The sequence below is a fragment of the Geotrypetes seraphini genome, chromosome 3 (assembly GCF_902459505.1).
Source record: "Geotrypetes seraphini chromosome 3, aGeoSer1.1, whole genome shotgun sequence".
In the NCBI taxonomy this organism is placed as follows: Eukaryota; Metazoa; Chordata; class Amphibia; order Gymnophiona; family Dermophiidae; genus Geotrypetes; species Geotrypetes seraphini.
Window position 1 is genome coordinate 206289005 of NC_047086.1, and position 23012 is coordinate 206312016.

The 23012-nt window shown below is 43.7% G+C and overlaps 1 protein-coding gene across 6 annotated transcripts in view; it reads right to left on the reverse strand.

The window, feature by feature from the left end:
• LETMD1 (LETM1 domain containing 1) overlaps positions 1 to 23012 on the reverse strand; it is an 85460-nt gene that overhangs the window by 32455 nt on the left and 29993 nt on the right. The window contains exon 2 of one of the 6 annotated variants that reach the window (XM_033936842.1): positions 13860 to 13950. The exons of 1 other annotated variant lie outside the window; for it this stretch is intronic. Coding sequence is in view for 2 of the 5 variants with exons in the window: in XM_033936838.1 (XP_033792729.1) it covers positions 733 to 812 (80 nt within the window). In the remaining 3 variants the exon portion in view is untranslated. Of the gene's footprint in view, positions 1 to 260; positions 649 to 676; positions 1481 to 13859; positions 13951 to 23012 lie in introns of those variants that run through there. 4 more of the 6 variants (XM_033936838.1, XM_033936841.1, XM_033936843.1 and 1 more) reach the window with 4 other exon arrangements.

Sequence of the window (23012 nt, forward strand, 5' to 3'; positions counted from 1 at the left end):
CCACTTCCAAAATTAATTTTTTGTACCCAACCACACTGCTTCCAAAATTAACTTGCATTAATAAGGCCAAAGAAACACCATAATAAGGCTTACAAAGATTTGAACCAGATTATTCATGAAATTAGGTTTCACACTTCCTTTCCAGAAAGTCATCAATGTTTAAACTGCTTAACAGCAAGTACTGTTCAGCAAAAAGTATGAGAATGCACATCACAGTGGCTTTATAAATGACAGAAGCAAGTGGCATCTTACTAACTAACCGATTTATTGTGACACGAGGTTTTGAGGACAAGATTGCACTTCAAACTTTTAATTTTCTTTACAGGTGCGTTTCCTCAAACTAAAGCTGGATCACTAGCACACTCCCATCTGTCAAAGTGAAAAGTGATAGAAAAGAGCAGAGTAGAAGGGGATGCTCTGGTACAGATCACCCAGTTTGCTGCTCGGTCTATTTTAGGAGATTATTGGGATATGAGAAGTGAAACGCTCAGAAAGCGGCTCGGATGGTTTGCACCTGTGCTCGTTCATGAAGAGGACCCCATCCAAAAACAGGGGGGTCTTCTTCCCGCCCCTCTCCCGCGCGCCCATTATTTTTAAAGGAAAACATTATCGCACTAGTATGAGGCCTTATGCTTGAAAGTTAAATTCATAACATTTTTAAATTTAAGATACTCCCCATCCCTAAAGCTGCTTCCGGGGCTGACACTCTGCTACGGTTTTCCGGGCACTCACCGGCCGCCCGCCAGCCTGCACGCTCCTCCTCTTCCATACAGCAACAGCCACCGGTAGCAGCTCAGCCTGGACAGCGTCATGTTTTTTTTTTGTTTTTTTTTAAGCTTTGGAGCTGAGAGCACTCTCTATCGCCCGGCAAGATTATCGCCGGGTTACCGACGCCAGGTCACGCTGAGGTCACCATCAACCACTCATGTTCAGCCTTAGCGTTGGAAGGTCACGCGACAAAGCCTGGCGGCCATCTTTGGCTCTGGAAAAGGGCACGTGATGCAGAAGCGGTGGTTCGGAGGGACGGCTTGGCTTTTTAGGACTAGAGGGGTACATAATTAAGAAGATCATAAGAGCTGCTATAATGGGAGAGACCTCAGGTCCTTCAAGCCCAGTATAGCAGTTTCCAACAGGGGCCAACCCAGGTAACAAGTACCTGGCAAGATCCCAAAGAGTAATATGCTGCTTATCTAGGAATAAGCACTGGATTTTAGTGGTTTTACTTGCTTTTTGCCTAGAGATGTTTTTTTTAAGCCTGTTTACCGTGTTAGTCTACTTGAGCGGATGGAAAGAAAGGTTAATGTATACGGTGATGCTGCATTAGGATATGGTCGACCTGAGCCACCTTTTTCCCAATAAAGCTGGACTAGAAAGTAGTGCTGTCCAAATCAGGGGAAAAAATTTGATTCGATTCAGCCTATTGAATCGATTTTTTGACTCGATTTTCCTGCCCAAGTGGATGTTTTTTTCAAACATCCTGGTGGGTTTATTTTATAGCCTCTTCACCCCTTTTATAGCCTATTCACCCGCTTTGCCCTCTCCTACCCAGCTGTGGTGTAAACAAAATAAACAAACAAAAAAGACTTTTCCTCTCTCTTAAATCCTAGCTCACATTTGTGGTCTAACACCACAAAGTAGAAAATAAAATTATTTTTTCTACCTCTTGTCTGATCATTATTCAGATCTTATCGGTCCCCGGCTCCGGTTGTCTTCTGATAACTTGCTTGCCAAGGTCTCCTTCTTTCTTCTTTCTCCATGCTAACCATCCATCTGCCATCTCTGTCCTCCCCTTCCGTTTCCCTTCCCTCCCCCAGAGGTCTGGTATCTCCTTTTTTTCGTCTCCATCTACAGATCCACCTTTTCTGAATTATCCTTTCATCCTTCATCTCTCTCTCCTTCCCCACCACCCCAGGGTCCACCATGTCTCCCTTTCTCTTCCCAACTACCCTCCTATCCAGTATCTCTATCCCCCCCTCCTCACAATCCCTTGTGTCCAACTTCTCTCCCTTTTTGTCCCTTCCCTCCCTAAATCCCATTGTCCACCATCTCTCTCCTCCTGTTTTTAGATCCTTATTTCTTCTATCCTTCCCCCATCTCCCCTCTCCATGATCTCCCCCAAGTCCATCTCCCCCCTCCACTAAGTTCATTTCTCCTATCTATCTTCTCACCAATCTCTCCTCCAGTCCACCAACTCCCCATCTCCCCTCTCCCTCCATCTACCTTTTATTATTTGTTATGGCACTCCTAAGCCCCCACCACTACCACACCCCCGCACCTTTCCCAAAGAGAGTCCGGCAGGAGGGATGCATCTGGGAAGAAGTCTGCCGGTGGCGGTAGCGATCCACTCCTGCCACTACTCCTTGCGTCTTCTCTCCACTGCGGCCCGCCCTCAATGAAAACTTCCTGTTTCCGTTTGAGCACCCAAATGAAGAGAAGACGCCCTGAGTAGCGGCAGGGTAGTGAATTGCATTTGATGTAACTTTCAGTTTTGCAAAACCAGAAGTTACATCAGAAGCAAGGACTCCGGTGGCAGAGAGAAAGCCCGAACGGATCTCTGGTGCAGATCGGGGCAGCAAGGCTCTCTGCTTCCCAGCAGCAAGGCCCTCTCCTCTCCTCCCTGGCCAGGCAAAAGTGGCAGTAGCAAGGGGGCCAACGAATCGGTAAGTCCGATTTTCTTCAGTAGCAAACTGATTTGAATCAATTTACCCAAAGTGAATTGGAGAATCGATTCAAATCGCGAATTGGGCAGCACTACTAGAAAGGGTCTGGCAGTGGTACCTAAGCTCACCAGATTTTTGACTTGCAAAATCTGAGACACCAAGACGGGGCAGGAGCTTCCCGAGAAACTTTCCAGTTCAAACAGCATATGAGTCTGGACTACTGGGTTTACGCATCTTCAGCTGCAAGGACCTGCAGAAGGTATTCTCTGCTTTTTCAGCTCCACCTCCATGTGTCAGGGCAGTGCCCTCTCCCTGATTTTTCTTCTGCAAGCAAGGTGTGAAGGTGTCTTTTAAACTGCTCTGCTTCTGAATTTTTATTTTCCAGTTTTTAGTACGAAGTTTGAAACTTCCTGGGACAGCTCTAGGTTGTTTTTATCATAGTAACATAGAAACATAGAAACATAGAAATAGACGGCAGATAAGGGCCCACGGCCCATCTAGTCTGCCCACCTTAATGTCCCTCCCCTACCTTTGCCCTGTGAATAGATCCCATGTGCCGATCCCATTTGGCCTTAAAATCAGGCACGCTGCTGGCCTCAATCACCTGTAGTGGAAGACTATTCCAGCGATCAACCACTCTTTCGGTGAAAAAGAATTTCCTGGTGTCACCTCGTAGATTCCCGCCCCTGATTTTCAACGGATGCCCTCTTGTTGTCGTGGGACCCTTGAAAAAGAAGATATCTTCCTCCGCCTCGATGCGGCCCGTAAGATACTTGAACGTCTCGATCATGTCCCCCCTCTCTCTGCGCTCCTCGAGCGAGTATAGCTGTAATTTGTCAAGCCGTTTTTCGTATGGTAGATCCTTGAGTCCCGAGACCATCCGGGTGGCCATTCTTTGCACCGACTCCAGTCTCAGCACATCCTTGCGATAATGCGGCCTCCAGAATTGCACACAGTATTCCAGGTGGGGCCTCACCATGGATCTATACAATGGCATAATAACTTCCGCCTTACGACTGACGAAACCCCTTCGTATGCAGCTCATGATTTGTCTTGCCTTGGACGAAGCCTGCTCCACTTGATTGGCAGACTTCATGTCCTCACTGACGATTACCCCCAAGTCTCGTTCTGCTACCGTTTTTGCTAGGATCTCGCCATTAAGGGTATAAGACTTGCATGGATTCTGGCTGCCCAGGTGCATAACTTTGCATTTTTTGGCATTGAAGTTGAGTTGCCATGTCCTAGACCATCGCTCCAGTAGGAGTAGGTCGTGCATCATGTTGTCGGGCACTGAATCTTCGTCTGTTGTGCATTTGCTCACTACATTACTAAGTTTGGCGTCATCGGCGAATAATGTTATTTTACCTCGAAGCCCTTCTGCCAAGTCTCTTATAAAGATGTTGAATAGGATTGGGCCCAAGACTGAGCCCTGTGGTACTCCACTAATCACCTCCGTCATTTCGGAGGGGGTGCCGTTCACTACCACCCTTTGGAGCCTACCTCCAAGCCAGCTCCCAACCCATTTCGTCAATGTGTTACCTAATCCTATAGAACTCATCTTGCTCAGTAACCTGCGGTGTGGTACGCTATCGAATGCTTTGCTAAAGTCCAGGTACACGATGTCCAGGGACTCCCCAATATCCAGCTTCCCTGTTACCCAGTCAAAGAAGCTGATCAGGTTGGATTGGCAGGATCTCCCCTTAGTAAATCCATGTTGTCGGGGATCCCGTAGATTCTCCTCATCCAGGATCTTATCTAATTGGTGTTTGATTAGAGTTTCCATTAGTTTGCTCACTATCGATGTTAGACTCACTGGTCTGTAGTTTGCTGTCTCCATCTTTGAGCCTTTCTTGTGGAGTGGAATGACGTTAGCCGTCCTCCAGTCCAACGGGACGCTGCCTGTGCTAAGGGAGAGGTTGAAGAGCGCGGACAGTGGCTCCGCCAAGACATCACTCAGCTCCCTAAGCACCCTGGGGTGCAGGTTGTCCGGCCCCATTGCTTTGTTAACCTTGAGCTTTGACAGCTCACCGTAGACACTGCTGGGCGTAAACTCAAAGTTACTAAACGGGTCAACTGAGCCAACCCTTGTCTGTAGCTGAGGGCCGAGCCCTGGCGCTTCTCGGGTGAAGACTGAGCAGAAGTATTCATTTAATAGTTGGGCTTTTTCCGAATCCTTTTCCACATAGTCTCCGTCTGGTTTCCTAAGACGTACAATCCCGCCTGAGTTTTTTCTTCTATCACTGATATACCTGAAGAAGGATTTATCTCCCTTCTGGATGTTCTTTGCTAGAGACTCCTCCATGAGGAATTTAGCCTCCCTGACTGCTGTTTTGACGGCTTTTGATTTGGCCAGGTAGTCTGCTCTAGAGTCCTGCTTCCCTGATTGTTTGTAAGAGATGAATGCTTTTTTCTTCTCCTTGATCAGGTCTGAGATCTCCGCAGTAAACCACTGTGGTTTATTGTTCCTTCGCCGTTTACTTACTGATTTTACATAGCGGTTTGTTGCTTCTTGTATGGTTGCTTTCAAAGTCGACCACATGTCTTCCACGTTATCGGTTTCTTCTTGGCTTTGTAGCGCCTGGTGAACGAAGTCTCCCATTTCTTTGAAATTTGTGTCCTTGAATTTGAGGACTTTGGTTAGTGTAGTAGATTTAGTGAAACCTTTCCTGATATTGAACCATACCATGTTGTGGTCACTGGAGGCCAATGTGTCGCCCACCGAGACCTCTGTGACACTTTCTCCATTGGTAAGTATCAGGTCCAGTATTGCCTGATCCCTTGTCGGTTCCAACACCAGTTGCCTGAGGCTTGCTCCTTTCATAGAGTTTAATAGCCTCTTGCTGCTGCCGGAAGCAGAGGTAAGTGTAACCCAATCCACATCAGGCATGTTGAAGTCACCTAGCAATACTGTGTCCCCACGCAAGGTGATATTTTCTATATCTTCGATTATTTCCATATCCAGGTCATCCTGTTGTCTTGGGGGTCTGTAAATTACGCCAAGATACAAGCATTTGTCCTTCCCTCTGGCCAAATTAACCCAAAGGGATTCTCCAGTATACTGGACATCTGAGATTCTCGTGACCTTAATGTCATCTTTAGTATATAATGCTACACCCCCTCCCTTCCTACCCTCTCTGTCCCGGCGAAGCAAGTTGTAACCCGGTATGACCATGTCCCACCCGTGGGAGTCTGTGAGCCAGGTTTCGGATATCGCCACCACATCCAGGTCGGCATTCCTTATTTCTGTTTCCAATTCCAGGATCTTGTTTCCTAAACTGTGTGCGTTGACGTACATAGCCCTCCATGTTATATTTTTGTTATGTCTCAGTGGGGATATTCCTGTTTGAGCTATTTGAACACCTTTAGCATTGTTTGTGTTATTTGTGCTTTCCTGAGGCTCAGAACCACAATGTGTACTCCCCATATACCCAGAACTACAGTGTGTACTCCCCCTAGACCCGGAATTACAATGTGACCCATAAATATGATGTGACCCTACTCCCGACTCAAAAGTGTGTGCACTCACCCCTGACCCAGAATTTCGGTGTCTACTTTCCTCAGCCTCATAAATGTATTGGCATTTTAGTTCGCCTGGTATGTTGTTTGTGCCTGTACCCTCCCCCGACTTACCTAGTTTAAAGCCCTGTGGAGTAGGCGGGCTAGGCGGTGTCCAAGGACATTCTTCCCTCTTCTGGTTAGGTGTAGCCCGTCGTGTCCCTGTAGTCCTTGCAATGCTTCTCCATGGTGCAGAAACCCGAAGTTCATCTCCTTGCACCATCCTCGCAGCCAGTCGTTCGTCCTTTGTATTCGATCCTCTCTGGCTCTGCCCTTGCCCCTCACTGGGAGAATCGAGGAGAAGACTACCTGCGCATCCATCCTCCTCAGCTTCTCCCCCAGGGCCCTGAAGTCTTCAGGTATGCTGTCCGGGCTGCTCCTTGCGGTGTCGTTGGTTCCGACGTGGATTAGAACCATGGGGAAGTGGTCTCGGGGCTTGATGAGTCTGTCAATGCAAGCATCCCGGATCCTGGCCCCTGGCAAACAGCAGACCTCTCTTGATTGTAGGTCTGGTCTGCAGATTGGTCCCTCGGTGCCCCTCAGCAGTGAATCTCCGATGACCACCACTCTGCGCTTCTTAGGGGTGGGCTGTACTGTTGATTCCGGAGTTGGAACCGTCTGCTGAACAACTACTTGTAGCTCTTTCTCCGGACCTTCCTGTAGCAGCTGATATCTGTTCCTCAGGGCGATATGAGGTGTCGATGTTGAGCTGTCCTGTATGGGGGAAAAAGAGACAGAGTTAGGTCCTCTGCATTTTCTTGTGGAGGAAGTCACCAACTGCCAGGAGTCAGCGTCTCCAACCACTTCCTGCATTCCGGTAGTTTGTCTCAAGGTGGCCGTTTTGGATGCTATGGGTGTTCCCAGGGCGGTCTTGTCAGGTTCCTGTTCAGCGATCTGAGACAGCTCCTGGATGACTCCATCGATGAAGGTCTCGTCGTCTCGGATGCTCCTTAAGCGCTGAACCTCCTCTCTCAGGCTCTTTAGCTCCATCAAAAGGCTTTCGTCCGGTTGAACCATTACTTCTGTCTGCTATTTAGGCAATTCTTTTTTCCTTTCTCTATTTTAGCATTTTAATTCGTTCGAATGACGTCCCTTCTGGCTTCAGGCATTTTTTATGCCCATTAATTTTATCATATGCAGGGGATCTGCTCCCTTCATGTCTATATTGTCTTTTCTAAAAATTACCTCTTACATCCATATATAAAATTCCTTTTTTCCATAATGATAAACATATATTTATATTTTGTTTGATTTTGTTTTCATGTTCATACCATTTGTTTTATTTCAGTCATTCGTTTTTGGCTATTTATTACATAATCACTATCCATTAATTTTGTTTACTTATATGTGTTCTTTCTTTTTTTAGAAAACTTGTATAAACTTTTTTTACCACCATCTTAGGGTATGTAATTTAATTTACTTTTTTGGTATCACCACAGTTCTTTATCACATTTTTTAGCTATTCAATTTATTCTCTTGGTATTACCACAGTTAGAGAATGACACGGTGGATGTTACCTGTGAGAAGCCGTGGGTAACCCGCCAAAAAGGTGGAGGGGAGAAAGGTGCTCACTGCAGGTATGGGGACAAGGCCATCCACCGCACTGTGGAGCGGTGAATGGCCTTGTCCCCGCAGTTAAGGGAGGGAATGCGTGTGTCCCCTCCCTCCTTTCTACCTACCTGAATCTATCTCTCCCTCCCTCCCCCTTACCTTCGTGGTGCGTTTTAAGGTTGTAGACTTCTTGAAAGCCGCCAGAGCATACATGCAGTCGCGTGCATGTGTGGGCAGAAGCTTCTCCTCTGACGCAACTTCCGGTTGCGTCAGAGGAGAAGCTTCTGCCCACACATGCATGCGACTGCACAAAAACTCCAGTGGCTTTCAACAAGTTAATCAAACCTTAAAACGTGCTGCAGAGGTAAGAGGGAGGGAGATGCACGGACTGCACAAGGGGTGCCAAAAGGCAGTGAGGTGGTGAGAGGGAAGGGTGGATGCTGCAGGGATGGGGCGATGAAGGGGACGACGGGGACGGTGGTCTGGTGACGGGGACAGATTTTTGCCCTGTGTCATTCTCTAACCACAGTTCTCTTTTACTCATCAATCTTTATGCATCTTTTTTTCTTTCACCTTATACTTCATTTACTACCAGGAGTTGAGGAGTGGAGTCGAGGAGTCTGAGACAATTTTGGGTATTGGAGTCGGAGTAATGGGTACCAGAAACTGAGGAGTCGGAGCCGAAGGATTTATCTACCGACTCCACAGCCCTGTTTACTACACAAATCTCGGTTCAAATTAAGCACCTTCAATGCACACATGATGTGTGTCGGTCCACAATCTCGCAGGGAGCTCTCAATGAACAATCTGTCAATTTAAATCACTCACCACTTTCTTATAGTTTTTGACACACTTTTTGCATGATATTCACCATTACAGTAACATTCATACACCTCAGTGACACATTGCTTTCTCCATTATATAGGACCCCTGATGAAGACGTGTTGTTCGAAATACGGACCGTGTTGTGTCCCTTTATCTCTTTAAGGTGGTTTATTTGTATTCAACAAATTGTTTATTGGAATAAACATTGCCTGCATCTTGTACTGTGTTCTGTAATCTTGTTTTGGAACATGGGGAACAATACATACATAGATATAGAATGGTGAGCATGGAGAAAGAAGACGTCAAAGGGTCAGGTGAGTTTAGAGTAGACAGATGGAAACAGAAACCAGAACCTGAGACCAATGTGATGTGAAGAATAAAATGACCAGACAACAAAAGATAGAAGAAAAAATATTTTCTATTTTATGATTAGAATATATCAGTTTTGAAATATGTATCCTGCTAAAGCTGGTGTTAGATATAACAGGACTGCAAAGCCCAGGCTGTGCTGCTTTAGCTTCCAGCTGGCTTAGGGCTCTCTCTGTCCGGGGGTAGTTGCCCTAGTTCAGAGGTAAGCAATTCCGGTCCTCGAGAGCCAGGTCAGGTTTTCAGGATATCCACAATGAATATGTATGAGATGGATTTGCATGCACTGCCTCCTTGAAATGCAAATCTATCTCATGCATATTTATTGTGGATATTCTGAAAACCTGACCTGGCTCCTGCTCTCGAAGACCGGAATTGCCTACCCCTGCCCTAGTTGCACTCCCCTAACATGTGTGACTGCGGTATTCTGTTAGCATGATTTTTCTGTGTAGCATTCTGTAATAACTTGGCTTATTCCATTTTCTAGATAGTGGAGGGGATATTTGTGAAGGGGAGGGGAGACAGGGGTTTTGTGGATCCTTGCTCTGTATTATTTGTGTTTATAAAATGACAATTGTAGAGAATATTGTTTCTTTTTATACTTTAATAAAATAAGGTCAGTATAAAATCATAACTATTCGAGGCTTGTGCAGATGGGATTGGATGGTTTGTAGGGACTAGGACTGAGCTTGCAGGGACGGGAGAGAGATGGGAACTGAACTCAAGGGGATGGGGCGTTGATGGGGACGGGACGGGGACAGGGACTCATGGGGATGGGGACAAATTTTTTCCCTGTGTCATTCTCTACTTTAGATGCCACTTATAGAATTTCCCCTTTTGTGTTCAGGCAACTGCATAATAACATCATTGCAAGAAAGAGTCACTCTCACCCATGTACCTCTATTACATAGAGTAGTAAGTGACTCAATCCTGTGGTAAAACATATTTATTCACAGGGGAATACCAAGACTGTACTCATGAAATTCAGCATTGTCAGTATCCCATAGAAACTAACCAAACCTATTTCTTAGATTGGGGCTATTTCCACATTGCTTAAAACCAACAAGATGTTCACATTTTCTGTACATATATGTGGGTGCATGTTCCTGAAGGAAAGACTCCACAGTTCTTATTTGCTACCTGTAAAAAAATCATGAAAGCAATCATTATTAATATTACATGATAGATTATGTTGGACTTTTTGAAGGTGCGAGTCTTCTAAGTTGTAACGCAAAGCTGAGAAAAGCAAAACATTTAGATCATGAATTGGTTGTCTGTGTAACTTCACATTCTGGCTGTCACTATGATTTGGACACTACTGAGACTTCCATGCTTTGCAGAATATGAGCTTCCTTCCAGGAATCCAGACTCCATGCTTTGTGTGTACACAGCAGAGACACTAGCTTCGCTGGTTGCCATGCATCGATCTGGAAAACCTGCCTGTTACCTAATTTGGATAATTATTTGCATACAATAAACAATAGCTCTGTTAACAATACGGATTTATTAAACTGTTTCTGAATGTTAATAAGAAAATTATTTTTTCAACTAAGGGCCTCTTTTACAAAGCCATGGTCGCGATTCTCCTGCAGCAAATATACTGAAGCCCATTCAGTTCCTATTGGCTTCGGTGTATTTGCTGTGAAAGAATCACTGCTGCAGCTTTGTAAAAGGAGCCCTACATCATTCAGCTTGTTTCAATAATAAATAAATTAAAAAGTTGGATACTAACTAGTATCAATAGCAGAGTATGTACAGTATTTATAGTAAATGCAAAGAAAGGAAACAAGCGTATTCTAAGGCTGTTTAAAAAATCTTACTTCTTTGCTCTATCCTGGAATTATGTAAAAGTTAAACACTGAGGAATGGGTGGACTTCTCTCCCCCCCCCCATCTTGTATGCTTTAGTGAGAAGCAAGATAAGGTTCCTGTGTCATAAAAGACATGACAGCAATTAAATGGTCATTGAAGATTTATGACATAGGTAACTTTTACATACAGTCACAAGAGCATTTAAACTTTGTTTCTGATTACTTTGTTTCACTCGTTAAAGCATTGGATTTCAAAGGTCTCTCTGCTTTAGGGTGAACAGATATACTGTTTCTAATGTAACAATTCTACTGTAGAATGCTGGACATGTGGGGGGAATAGAGATACCAAGTAGGGTTGTTTGTTTATTTATTTGTTGCTGAATATGAGGGAGGATAGGGACATTGAGAGAGCAGATATTGAATATGGGAAGAGGATGGGGATAGAGACACAGAAGGGGTATGCTGGACCGAATAGATAAGGAATACAGAGGAAAGATGAATGGTAGAGAGGAAATGTCAAAAGAACAAGAGACCCTGGAAAAAGAGCTAAGAAACAAACAGAAAAGAGACACTGATTATAGGAATGATCAGACAACAAAGGTGGAAAAAAGTATTTTTTTTCTGAATGTATTAATTGTAAAATTTATTTAATTGCACACACACACACCTTTTTATTAGGGATTTTTACCATGGCCCAGGGTGCTAAATGCTCCAACACTCATAGAATTCTATAAGTGTCAGAGCATTTAATGCTCCAGGCTGCGATAGAAACCTCTACCACAGCTTGGTAAAAGGGGGTTATTTATTTGTTTGTTTTTATTTAAAATATGTATAGCCTATAATATCTGAAGAATCTAAGCAGATTACAACAGAAACACAAAATATAAAAGAAAAAAAAAGCTGACAGCATATCAAAATGCCAGATATACAATATGAATCATATTTCAGTCTATGTCTACAATATATCAGCTTTGGTAAATATACATCTCTGATATCTTGCATTTCAGTTTCTATTTTTATTATGACTGTTTTCAAAATAGGTCTGGAATGTGTTTGCTTTTTGTAGGGTTTGTTTACTGGAGCTCTGAAAGGATTCCTCTTCCCTGCCACCCTAGTCAAGTCCCCTTAGGCCTACCACCATGTTGTCAAGGCCAGCATGATACCACCCCCACTCTCCCACATCCGTTATTGACCCTCAGAATCTATCTAGAGGTGGTCCAGTGTCCCATGAGTGAGAGTAGTACCCTTAACTCCCATAAACTCTAGCCATGCCTCCCAAATGGCTGTGAGAGCCCCCACTGGAAGACTTGGGGTCCTGGTGGTAGTACTGTGATACTACTGCCAGAAGTTTTCCCATTTTGGAGGTGCAGCTAGAGTCAGCGGGAGCAGAGTGGAACCACTCCCACTGATGGACACTGGACCCACCATGATCTGGGGGATTGAAGAAAGATAGTATTGTGTCACCTTGGTGGCATAGTTGCTAATAGACATGGGGAGGCTTGGTACTTCCTCGGGACAAGAGGTGGTATAAAGCACTTCTGGCAGGGGGGAGGGGACTTTGAATATCAGGGGGTGTGATTGTGGTAAGAAGGGGGTTTGGATGGTGGGGCTGCACTGTTATGGAGATTAGGAAATGTGCTTTGGTAGGGTGATGGAGAGTGCAGGAGATGCATGTAGGACAGTAGTCAGTAATGTGTATAAGAGAACAGCGCTTACAGGACCTTATTGGTTACCCCAATGTGATTCCCAGGAACACACAGTTTTTCAATATTTTAGACTTTCACATATATGCCATCACCAGGTTACTACTCATATTTTGCAACCTAATGTTTATCTTTCTAAATAGCGCTATGTATAGGCCTCCCAGGCTAAATCTTATCATCCCAGCTCAGCCCATTGTCTTTTCTGCTTCGAGGCTCTGTTAATTCTTCCTGGCTAGAAGTTGTAGGAGAACAGCATATATTCCTCTTATCTGAAACTGTACAACACTAGTCCTTAGTGGAATGCAGGGTATGAGAGTTAAAGGTTTTGGAAAACAGTAATCAGCTAATATCTGGACTGAAATCACAAAGGGAATCTACTATAGCAGCATTTAAATTTTGAAAGGGCAACTATGAAAAATAAGGAAAATGGTTAAACTGAAGCTAAAAGGATTGTCCAAAAAGGTTAGGACTTTAGATCAGGCCAAGGACATTGTTTAAAAATATCATGGAAACCCAGACCAGAAGTGCTCCACATATTAATAGAGGTGGAAAGAAGAGTAAAGGACAGCCAGCATGGTTAAAAGGTTAAGTGAAAGAAGCTATTAGAGCCAACAGAAAAACCTTCAAAGAATGGATAAAGGATCCAAATGGAAAAAAATAAGAAGCAACAAGAGCACTGGCAAATTAGACACAAAGCATTGATAAAGAAGGCTAAAAAAATATGAGAAACTTGCCACAGAGGAAATAAAACCTCACAGTAACAACTTTTTCAAGTACATCAGAATGAGAAAGCCTCTTGAGGGAATCCATTGGACCATTAGATCATGAAGGAGAAAAAGGGATACTTAGAAAGGAAAAAGCCATAGCAAACAGACTGGACTTTTTGCTTTGGTCTTTACAGAACAAGATGAAAGAGATCTACCTGAATCAGAAATGTTTTTTAAGGATGACGATATGGAGGAATTCAAAGAAATCTTGGTGAACCTTGAAGATGTGCTGAGCCAAATTGACAAAGAATGTTAAATCACATTAAATTGCTGATCTGCTGTTAGTCATCTGTAACCTTATTAACAAAACCAAATGCATTTATTCGTTTGAAATATGTTCAATCAAAATAAATCTACCAAGTATAATATTGTAGTAGAACTTGATGAATGTGCTCAGTACCCCCACACACACTGGAAATTTGAACTAAGATCAACGGAATGGAGAACCATCATGGCAACATTCTGTTCTCCATTCACCATAAATATATTTCCAGATAATTATTTAATGGATATTGTTATAAATGTTAAGAATTATATAATCATCTAACATCCTATAATTGCTTCCTTATGCTTCAAAATTATAAGCTAACATGACTTAAAAAAGCAAAAAGAAGCCACTTATCTGGATAATGATGAAGCTTATATCATTGCTTGCCACTTCTGTTAGTAAATGACCCACTGATCAAATGTCCAATCGATGTGGTTCCAATCACCTACAGTGCCAGCCACCAACAAGCCAAAGAAAAATCAAAAAGTATTTTTTTTTTTAATTGCAAAACCCATCAACAATTCTCAAATCCAAACAAAACCTCATGATCAAAATAATGCAATTTCAGCAGTGCTACAAAACGGTAAAGTGAAATCAACTATCATCGGTCTTCAATCTTCAGCACAGTTCACCCCTCAACTCTGGCCAAGTTTCACACATCTTCATCAAGAGGAATGAAAAAAATTCACTAGAACACCACGTTCAGCGTAGGAAATACTTAAAGCCAAACATAACAGTGTTTTTTCACTGCAAATAAAAACAAATTGGCTATGAGAAAAAATGATGACACTTGGAAATAGAAAAATAATACAAAAACAGGTTGCATTCTACTGATATCCAAAATATGCCCAAAACAGTATAAATCAAAGCAAAACAATAATTTAAAAACCCCTTAGCAGCTCTCTATCTAGCTTTCAACTAGGAAACCAGTGGAATGCCGTTCTGTTCATTAATTAATTAAAGTAAGCTGTCTCCCCATTCAAATACTGTACTTAGAGCTGACATCCACAGCGTAATGACATTAACAGACTATTAGATCAGCTTATTGGCCATTCTGTTTCATTATTCAGTCCCCTTGGGGCCACTGTATCCCATTCATAGATGAACTTTTGTTCTTTAAAAAGAAGGATGTTACCGATATTGCTCCTTATTTTAGTAGACACCCTGAGTAATACCAAAAATTTCAAATCCTGTAATGTATGATGTTCTTCCAGCCAATGAGCTGTAAGGGGTGCCTCCATTTAATGGGTGTGTATAGTACTAAAATGTTGAATGATGTGTGTCTTTATGCTGATTATGCCCTATATACATTTTTCCACATGGGCATAAAGTGCAATAGATGACTCCTCTAGAGTTACAATCAGTATGACATTGCAACTGAAAAAGTTGAGTGATCTGTAACCTAGCATGAAAATTGTCCATAGTACCTGAAGATTGGAGGTTAGCCAACATAATGTTGATTTTTTAAAAAGGTTTCAGGGGCGAACGGGGAAATTATAGACCGGTAAACCTATTATAACGATTAAATTACAGATCATGGCTTAATTGTTCATGGCTTCATTGTTCAGAGTCAGCATGGGTTCAGCCAAGAAGTCTTGCCTCACCAACTTACTTCATTTCTTTGAAGGTATGAATAAACGTGGATAAAGGTAAGCAGGTTGTTTACTTGTAAAAGTCATGGGATAGGAGGAAATGTTCTGTTGTGGATTAAGAATTTGGTAAATTGGATAGGTCTAAATGGCCACTCTTCTCAGTGGAGGAAGGTGAATAGTGGAGTACCGCAGGGATCTGTACTGGTACCGGTGCTATTTAATATATTTAGAAATGATCTGGAAATTGGAATGAAAGGTGGGGTGATTAAATTTGTAGATATACTAAATTCTTCAAAGTTGTTAAAACACATGCAGACTGTGAAAAATTACAGGAAGATCTTAGGAAATTGGAAGACGGTATCCAAATGGCAGATTAAATTTAATGTGGACAAATGAAAAGTGATGCACATTGGGAAGAATAATCCATCACAGTTAACGAAAGTTAAGGTCCACCTTAGGGGTGAGCACCCAAGAAAAAGAGCTAGGTGTCATCATAAACAATATAGCAAACCCAACTGCCTAATGTGCAGCAATGGCCAAAAAAACAAATGTGGTGCTGGAAAGGGATGGTAAATAAGATCAGGAATATTATAATGCTTCTGTATCATTTCATGGTGCATCCTCGCTTAAGCATTGCATTGAACTCTTGTTGGCATTAGTCCTGCCCGATTCAGGGAAAATTTTTTCGATATGATTCAATTTCACCCTATTGAATCGATTATTCGATTCGTTTTTCCTGCCCAAGTAGGTGTTTTTTCAAATGTCTTGGTGGGTTTATTTTATAGCCTCTTCACCCACCCCACCCCCTTTGCCCTCTTCTACCCACACACGCTGTGGTGTAAACAAAATAAAAAAATACTTTTCTTCTCTCTGTTAGGTCCTAGCTCACGCTCGCTGTCTAATACCAGCTCTGGTAGGATACACATTTCAAATGTGATATAGTGTAATCACAAAACAGAAAATAAAATTATTTTTTCTACCTTTTGTTGTCTGGTCATTATTCAAATCATGTTGGTCCCAGACTCTGGTTTCTATTTGTCTTCTGATAACTTGCTTGCCAGGGTCTCCTTCTCATTTGATGTTTTCTTTCTCTGTGTTCACCATCCATCTTCCATCTCTGTCCTCCCCTTTTGTTTCCTTTCCTCCCCCAGAAGTCTGTCATCTTAACTTTTTTATTGTCTCCATCTCCACAGTCCAGCATTTCTCTAATGACCACTCCCCCCCTCCATGCGATCCTCCAGTGATACCCCCGCCCCAGGCTCCTCTCCTCCATGGGATCTGATAAGGCAGTACACTTGCACTCTTGGGGCCACCGGCAGCATGAGTGAAGCTTTTCCCTATGCTACTGCTTCTCACCTAAGCAGGACCAGGAAGCAATAACAGAGGGAAAGCTTCCAACCTCAGAAGGCAGTGTGTCTACTTCACTGATGCTGCCGGTGGCCCAAAGAATGAAAGAGTGGCTGCAGCGATGGATCCTACCATCTCCAGATCCACCATTTCTCCTTTTCTTAACTACCCTTTCATCCAGCATCTCTCCCTCCTTCCCCACCATCCCAGGGTCCACCATCCCTCTCTTTATCTTACCAACTATCCTATCCAGTATCTCTATCCCCTCTTCCTCCACACTACCCCTTGAGTCCAAGTTCTCTCCCTTTCTTTTTCTTCCCTCCCTTCCTCCATCTCATCGTCCACCATCTCTCTCCCTCTCCTCTGATTTCAGACCCATTATTTCTTCCCCTTCACCTCCCCCCACTGTGTCTGGTGTATGCCCCTCTCTTTGGACCCCCTCCCTCTGTGTACTTCTAATAGCTATACCAGTACCCCCTCCCTCTGTGTACTTCTAATAGCCCCCCCATGAAGGCCAGCATGTTTTCCCCGTCTCTCCACCATCATCCCTCTAGTCTCCTGGTCTCACTTTAAAAACTAATTACAGCCTGCAGAGGTGCACCAGTGCTGTAGTGATTTTAACGTGCTGGCAATCTCCGCCGCACGTTTTCCCTCCTGTGATCGCGTACCTCCGCTGATGTGACATTCTGATTTGGTCTGGGATGGACCGCGGCAGAGGGAACGTGTTGCTGAGGCTGATGGCATCCTGCCAGAATTGCTACAGCACCAGCAATCCTCTGCAGGCTGTAATTAGTTTTTAAAGTGAGACCGGAAAGCCAAGGGGAAGCCAGACGATGGTGGAGAGAAGGGGAAAATGACAGATGATTGTGGAGAGAAGGGGAATCCACACTGTCTAAGGAAAAACCATTTGTTCAATTGATTAATCATCAACTGACTGAGAACAAACACAACAGAGTTCTTTTACGCTCAAGACCTCAATCACCCAAGACACTACTTTTAATTTTTTTGTGCCCTTACTGGGGTGCAGTGTTCATCAGTTTTGTGCAGAGTACTCCTAATGTCTAAGCTGACAAAAGTGTGTTGGAGCAGAGCAATAGCCCCTGAAGAAACTTACCAGTGAAACGGCTGGGTAACCGTCGGACTCTAAGTTAAGTGCTCTTTTTTATAATAATGGTCCACCACAATGAAAGTTATTTAAAGATATAAATAAAACCCTGCACAAGACCGATAATGAACACTTCACCCCAGTAAGGGCACGAAAAAATTAAAAGTAGCGTCTTGGGTGTTTGAGGTTTTGAGCGTAAAAGAACTCTGTTGTGTTTGTTCTCAGTCAGTTGAGGAAAGAAAGGGAAAACATGCCAGCCTTTGGGGAGCTCCCTAAGGCTGAGGGTAATGTGTCATGAGAGGTCCCCACAATATTGAGGGTGCTCGAGCACCCACAGCGCTGGTGCCACTTCCTGACCGACTCCCCCTACCGTGAGCTCTGACATCAGGCTTCCTAAAGCAGGCGCAGCAAAGGCAGTGGATGGCCAGCAAGAGGCAGCGCTTAGGACAGGTTTTTGCTGCTAGAGTGCTGCCACTCCTGTTTTAGGAGACCCAAAGGTATGCGGGGAAGAGGGTTGTTACTGAATCAGCAAGCCCGATTTTTAAAGAAAAATCAAATCGATTCACCAAAATGAATCTGAATGATTTGAATCGGTGAATCGGGCAGCATTAGTTGTCGTATCTCAAAAGAGATAGACCACTTTGAAGCTTTTCCATCTTTCTCCCTTTGAAACAGGGAATGACACGGGGAAAAATTGGTCACTGCCCCATCCCTGTGACCACCGTCCCTGTCACCGCCCCATCCCCGCAGCATCCATACAAGCCTCAGTACTGCAATATTTAGCTTATTCCTTCCTTATAAATCAAAGTTCTGGCTGCTGAACTAGAGAAAGAGATGTTCAGCTGGCAGGGCTTTGTTTATAAATTTTTATAAATACAACTAATATACTGCTTTATCCTAAAGCAAAAAAAAAATTAATAAATAGAAAATTTTCTTCTACCTTTGTTGTCTAGTTTCTGCTTTCCTCATCTTCTCAATTTCTTCCATCCACTGTCTGTCTTCTCTCTGCATCTTCCATTTTCTCTGTTACCGTGCCTCTTCTTTCACCCCCCCTCCCCCAATTGGTCTGGCACCCATCTTCTTTCATCGACTCCCCCATAGTCTGGCATCTCTGTCTTCTTCCCTTCCAGAATCTTCTCCCCATTTCCCTTCAGCGTCTTCTCCCCACTCTCTCTTCCCCATTTCCCTTCAGCATCTTCTCCCCACTCTGTCTTCCCCATTTACTTTCAGTGTCTTCTCCCCACTCTGTCTTCCCCATTTACTTTCAGCGTCTTCTCCCTACTCTGTCTTCCCCATTTCCTTTCAGCATCTTCTCCCCACTCTCTCTTCCCCATTTCCCTTCAGTGTCTTCTCCCCACTCTCTCTTCCCCATTTCCTTTCAGCGTCTTCTCCCCACTCTGTCTTCCCCATTTACTTTCAGTGTCTTCTCCCCACTCTGTCTTCCCCATTTCCTTTCAGCATATTCTCCCCACTCTCTGTTCCCCATTTCCCTTCAGCGTCTTCTCCCCACTCTGTCTTCCCCATTTCCTTTCAGCATCTTCTCCCCACTCTCTGTTCCCCATTTCCCTTCAGCGTCTTCTCCCCACTCTGTCTTCCCCATTTCCTTTCAGTGTCTTCTCCCCACTCTGTCTTCTCCATGTCCTTTCAGTGTCTTCTCCCCACTCTGTATTCCCCATGTCCTTTCAGCATCTGTTCCTCTACCCCCCTTTCAGCATCTGTTCCTTTCCTCCACCACCTTCTCTATCTCCACCTCACCGCCTTCGGCACCCCTTGTGTGGCCCCCTCATTCCTTCCTACCTATCCAAATCTTTCTATCTATCTCCCTCACTCCCCTTTACCTTTGTGGCGCGTTTTGAGTAACTTCTTCAAAGTCGTCGGAGCCTGCAAACATTAGCGTGCATGTGTTGGTGGAAACTTCTCTTCTGACGCAACCAGAAGTTGCGTCAGAGAAGCTTCCGCCCACACATGCACACTACTGCTTGTGGGCTCCGACAGCTTTATGAAGAAGTTACTCAAAATGCGCTGTGAAGGTAAGGGGGAGGGAGATAGATTCGGGTAGGTAGGAAGGGGGGAGGAGGGCCATGCACGATTCATGACTACGCGCGTTCCTTCCCTTAACTGCGGAGACAAGGCCTTTCACCACTCCACGAGGCAGTGGATGGGCCTTGTCCCCATACCCACAGTGAGCACTTTTTCCCCCCTCACCCCTTCGACGGGTTACCTGCGGCTACCCGCGACTAGCCGTGGGTAACAGCCACCATGTCATTCTCTACTTTGAAACACTGTATACATATGCAGATGACATCTTTGTTCTCCTTGAGATAGATTTGAACCTCACTGGGAATATAATAGAATGTATAATGAAACTTCGGTCGTGGGCCCTTACTGTACAAATGAAGTTGAATGAGTCTAAAACAAAATTACTCTGGCTAGGCCCAAAATTTGATCAGCTACCTTTGTCTATTCTACCTTCAGGATCTTCATTACCATTTGAATTCTCAAGTAAAGTTCTGGGTGTCATTATAGATTCAACACTTTCTTTCAACAACCATCTTAATTCTCTGGTGAAAAAATGTTTTTTAGTCTCCTTATGTTGAGGAAAGTGAGATCCTGCTTCCATCAACATTTTTCTGTTCTTGTACAATCAATCATTCTTTCGAGGTTGGATTATTGTAACGCGGTCTTCATAAGCCTGACTACGAAAAGTCTTCAAAGACTTCAGTTGATCCAGAATACTGCAGCTAGGCTGATTTTTGCAAAAAGTAAATTTGATCATGTTTCTCCGCTTTTGCTAAAACTTCATTGGCTCCCAATTATTTCTAGAGTCTATTTCAAATGTGCCTGCTTTACATTTAAGATCTTGTATGGCATCTTTCCTTCCTTCCTTCCTCTATTTTGGAATTCTACAAGATCTGAGATTACCAGACCTACTCAAAAGCTTAAATTATCTTTCCCTATGCTGAAAGGCGTCATCTATACTGGAAAATTGAGTAAGTTTCTTCTTTTCAAAATTACTGAGCTCTGGAATAATTTTCATGTCCAGTTGGGTGATCTGAGCTCTCTCCAATTATTCCAAAATCATCTGAAAACTTGGCTTTTTTCAAAATTATGATCTTCGTCTCCCTCTATATTATTCCTATCCCTATTGTATTCTTTTTAATTTTCTGTAAACCGTGCCGAGCTCTATCTTTATAGAGAAGATGTGGTATATAAGTCTAAGGTTTAGTTTAGAATAGGTTTAAAGAAGAGCAATCAAAATGATAAAGGGGCTGGAGCTCCTCTCATATAAAGAAAGGCTAAAGAGGTTAAGGCTGTTTGGCTTGGAAAAGAGAAGGCTGAGGGGAGAAATGATTGAAGTCTACAACATCCTGAATGGTGTAGAACAGGTAAACGTGAATTGATTTTTTTACTCATTCAAAAATTATGAAGATTAGGGGATGCTTGAAGTTACAAAAGGAAGAAATATTTTTTGCACTCAAAGAATAGTTCAGCTCTGGAACTCATTGTCAGAGAATACGGTAACAGCAATTAGTGTAGCTGGGTTTAAAAAAGGTTTGGACAAGTTCCTGGAGGAAAAGTCCATAGTTTGTTATTGAGACAGAGAAGGAGGAAACTACTGTTTGCCCTGGGATTGGTAGCATGGAATTTTGCTATTTAGGTTTCTGCCAAGTACTTGTAACCTGCATTGGCAACAGTTAGAAACAGGATACTGGGCTAGATAGTGCATTGGTCTGACCCAGTATGGCTATTCTTATGTGTATTTAGGGTGTGGGGGGATGAAGTGGCATGGTCCCTAAGTTCTGGCATTTGTGGGGGGTGCACTGGTCAGCCCAGAGTTCAGCTGTGGTGGTAGTACACTGAAAGGAGTTTAAACTTTGAAGATAGGAACAGGCTGATGAGGAATGAAACTGGCTGCATGCACTGAAAAAATTGCAGTGATGTTGTACTACTTGAGGAGAGAAGAAGAGAGAAACTGATGAGAGAATAGATGAGGATAGGATAGGGGACTGGCTAGGGGAAGAAAGAACAGAACATAATTTGCGGGGGAACTGCCTGGAACACAGTTCCACCATTTCTTTTCAGATTCCAGAGCAACAGAGGTGTTCAACTCCAGCTCCTTCCTTCCAGACACCCTGCAGTGAAGAGGAGAGGAGGGAGTAAGCCAGAAGTTTCTCTGCTCCTTAATCCATCTGCCTTTCATCTGCTGCTCCTGACCCTGGGCCAGTGGCGTAGTAAGGGGTGGGCGGTCTGCCCTGGGTGCGGTCTTCCTAAGAGCACGGCACCCCTCTTTTCCATCCCTCCGCTCCTCTTCGTGCCATGCGCCCCTTGCCTTTCACATTCCTTTTTTTACTTCCCCAGCGTGAGGTTGCTGCCTGCATCGACATCGGAAATCTCTCTGACATCACTTCCAGGACCTGCACCTAGGAAGTGATGTCAAAGGGTGAGCCGAGACTGACGTGAGCATGCAGCTCATGCTGGAGAACTTAAAAAGGTACGGGAAAAGGCAATAGGGCACACGCATGGCATGGGAGGGTGGGGGAGGGCCACCACTGCCCTGGGCACCAGTCACCCTTACTACACCACTGCCTTGGCCTGCCTGTTTTCCCCCATCCCCACTCCGTAGTTCCACTTCTTCTTGTCTAAAAAATGAGACTCAAGAGATTGATGGGGGACTTGCTGAGCCTCACTTCTATCTCGCTTTTTCTTTAACCCCCCCAATCCCCCCCAAAACAAAATGTGAGTACAATATTCAGAAGCATAGGGAATTTAGGAAAAATGTAATTTTAGTAGAAAGTAAAATAAAATTACAATTTTTTAGTATGCAAAAATTGAAGAACTTCAGAAATTTTACTGCAGTTTTTCTTTCTTGATGCAGAATATACTCTTGAGCTCTAGCTGTGAATTTTCAGTCCTTCGAAGGGATCATATTTGAGTCTGCATATGGCTATCCATGAATGATTAACCAGTATAGACCCTGGGAATCTATGCTGCTTAGATAGCTATTGATATGCATTATCGGAGCAAGAGCCAGTGAAATCTGGATCAGAAGAAAATGTTAGCAAAGAGAACAAAATATTTTCAATAAATCATGTCTCTGACTCATTTGCCTTTTTATTTTTCCCTGCAGACATAGCAAAAGCACATAGTATCACGTCTACAGGTGAATCACCTGGGTCATTGTTAGGTGAGTTCTTGCAAGAACTGCTGAGTTGCAGAATATGGCCACAAATGAATGAGGCAAATGGGATGGGCTGAGCCAGTAGGGAGATGGAAGGAGAGAGGGAGAGAGAAAGAGGCTGATGAAGAACTGACTAAAGGAGGTTACTTCAAATGGGAGAAATGGATGGAGTAAAAAAAGGAGTATATGAGGGAAATTAAATCCTGAGAGGTAGGGAAAGAAGGATGTGAAGAGGAAAAATGTAAGTGTGAAAGAGGAACTGTGGAGAGGCAGAAAGTATAGAG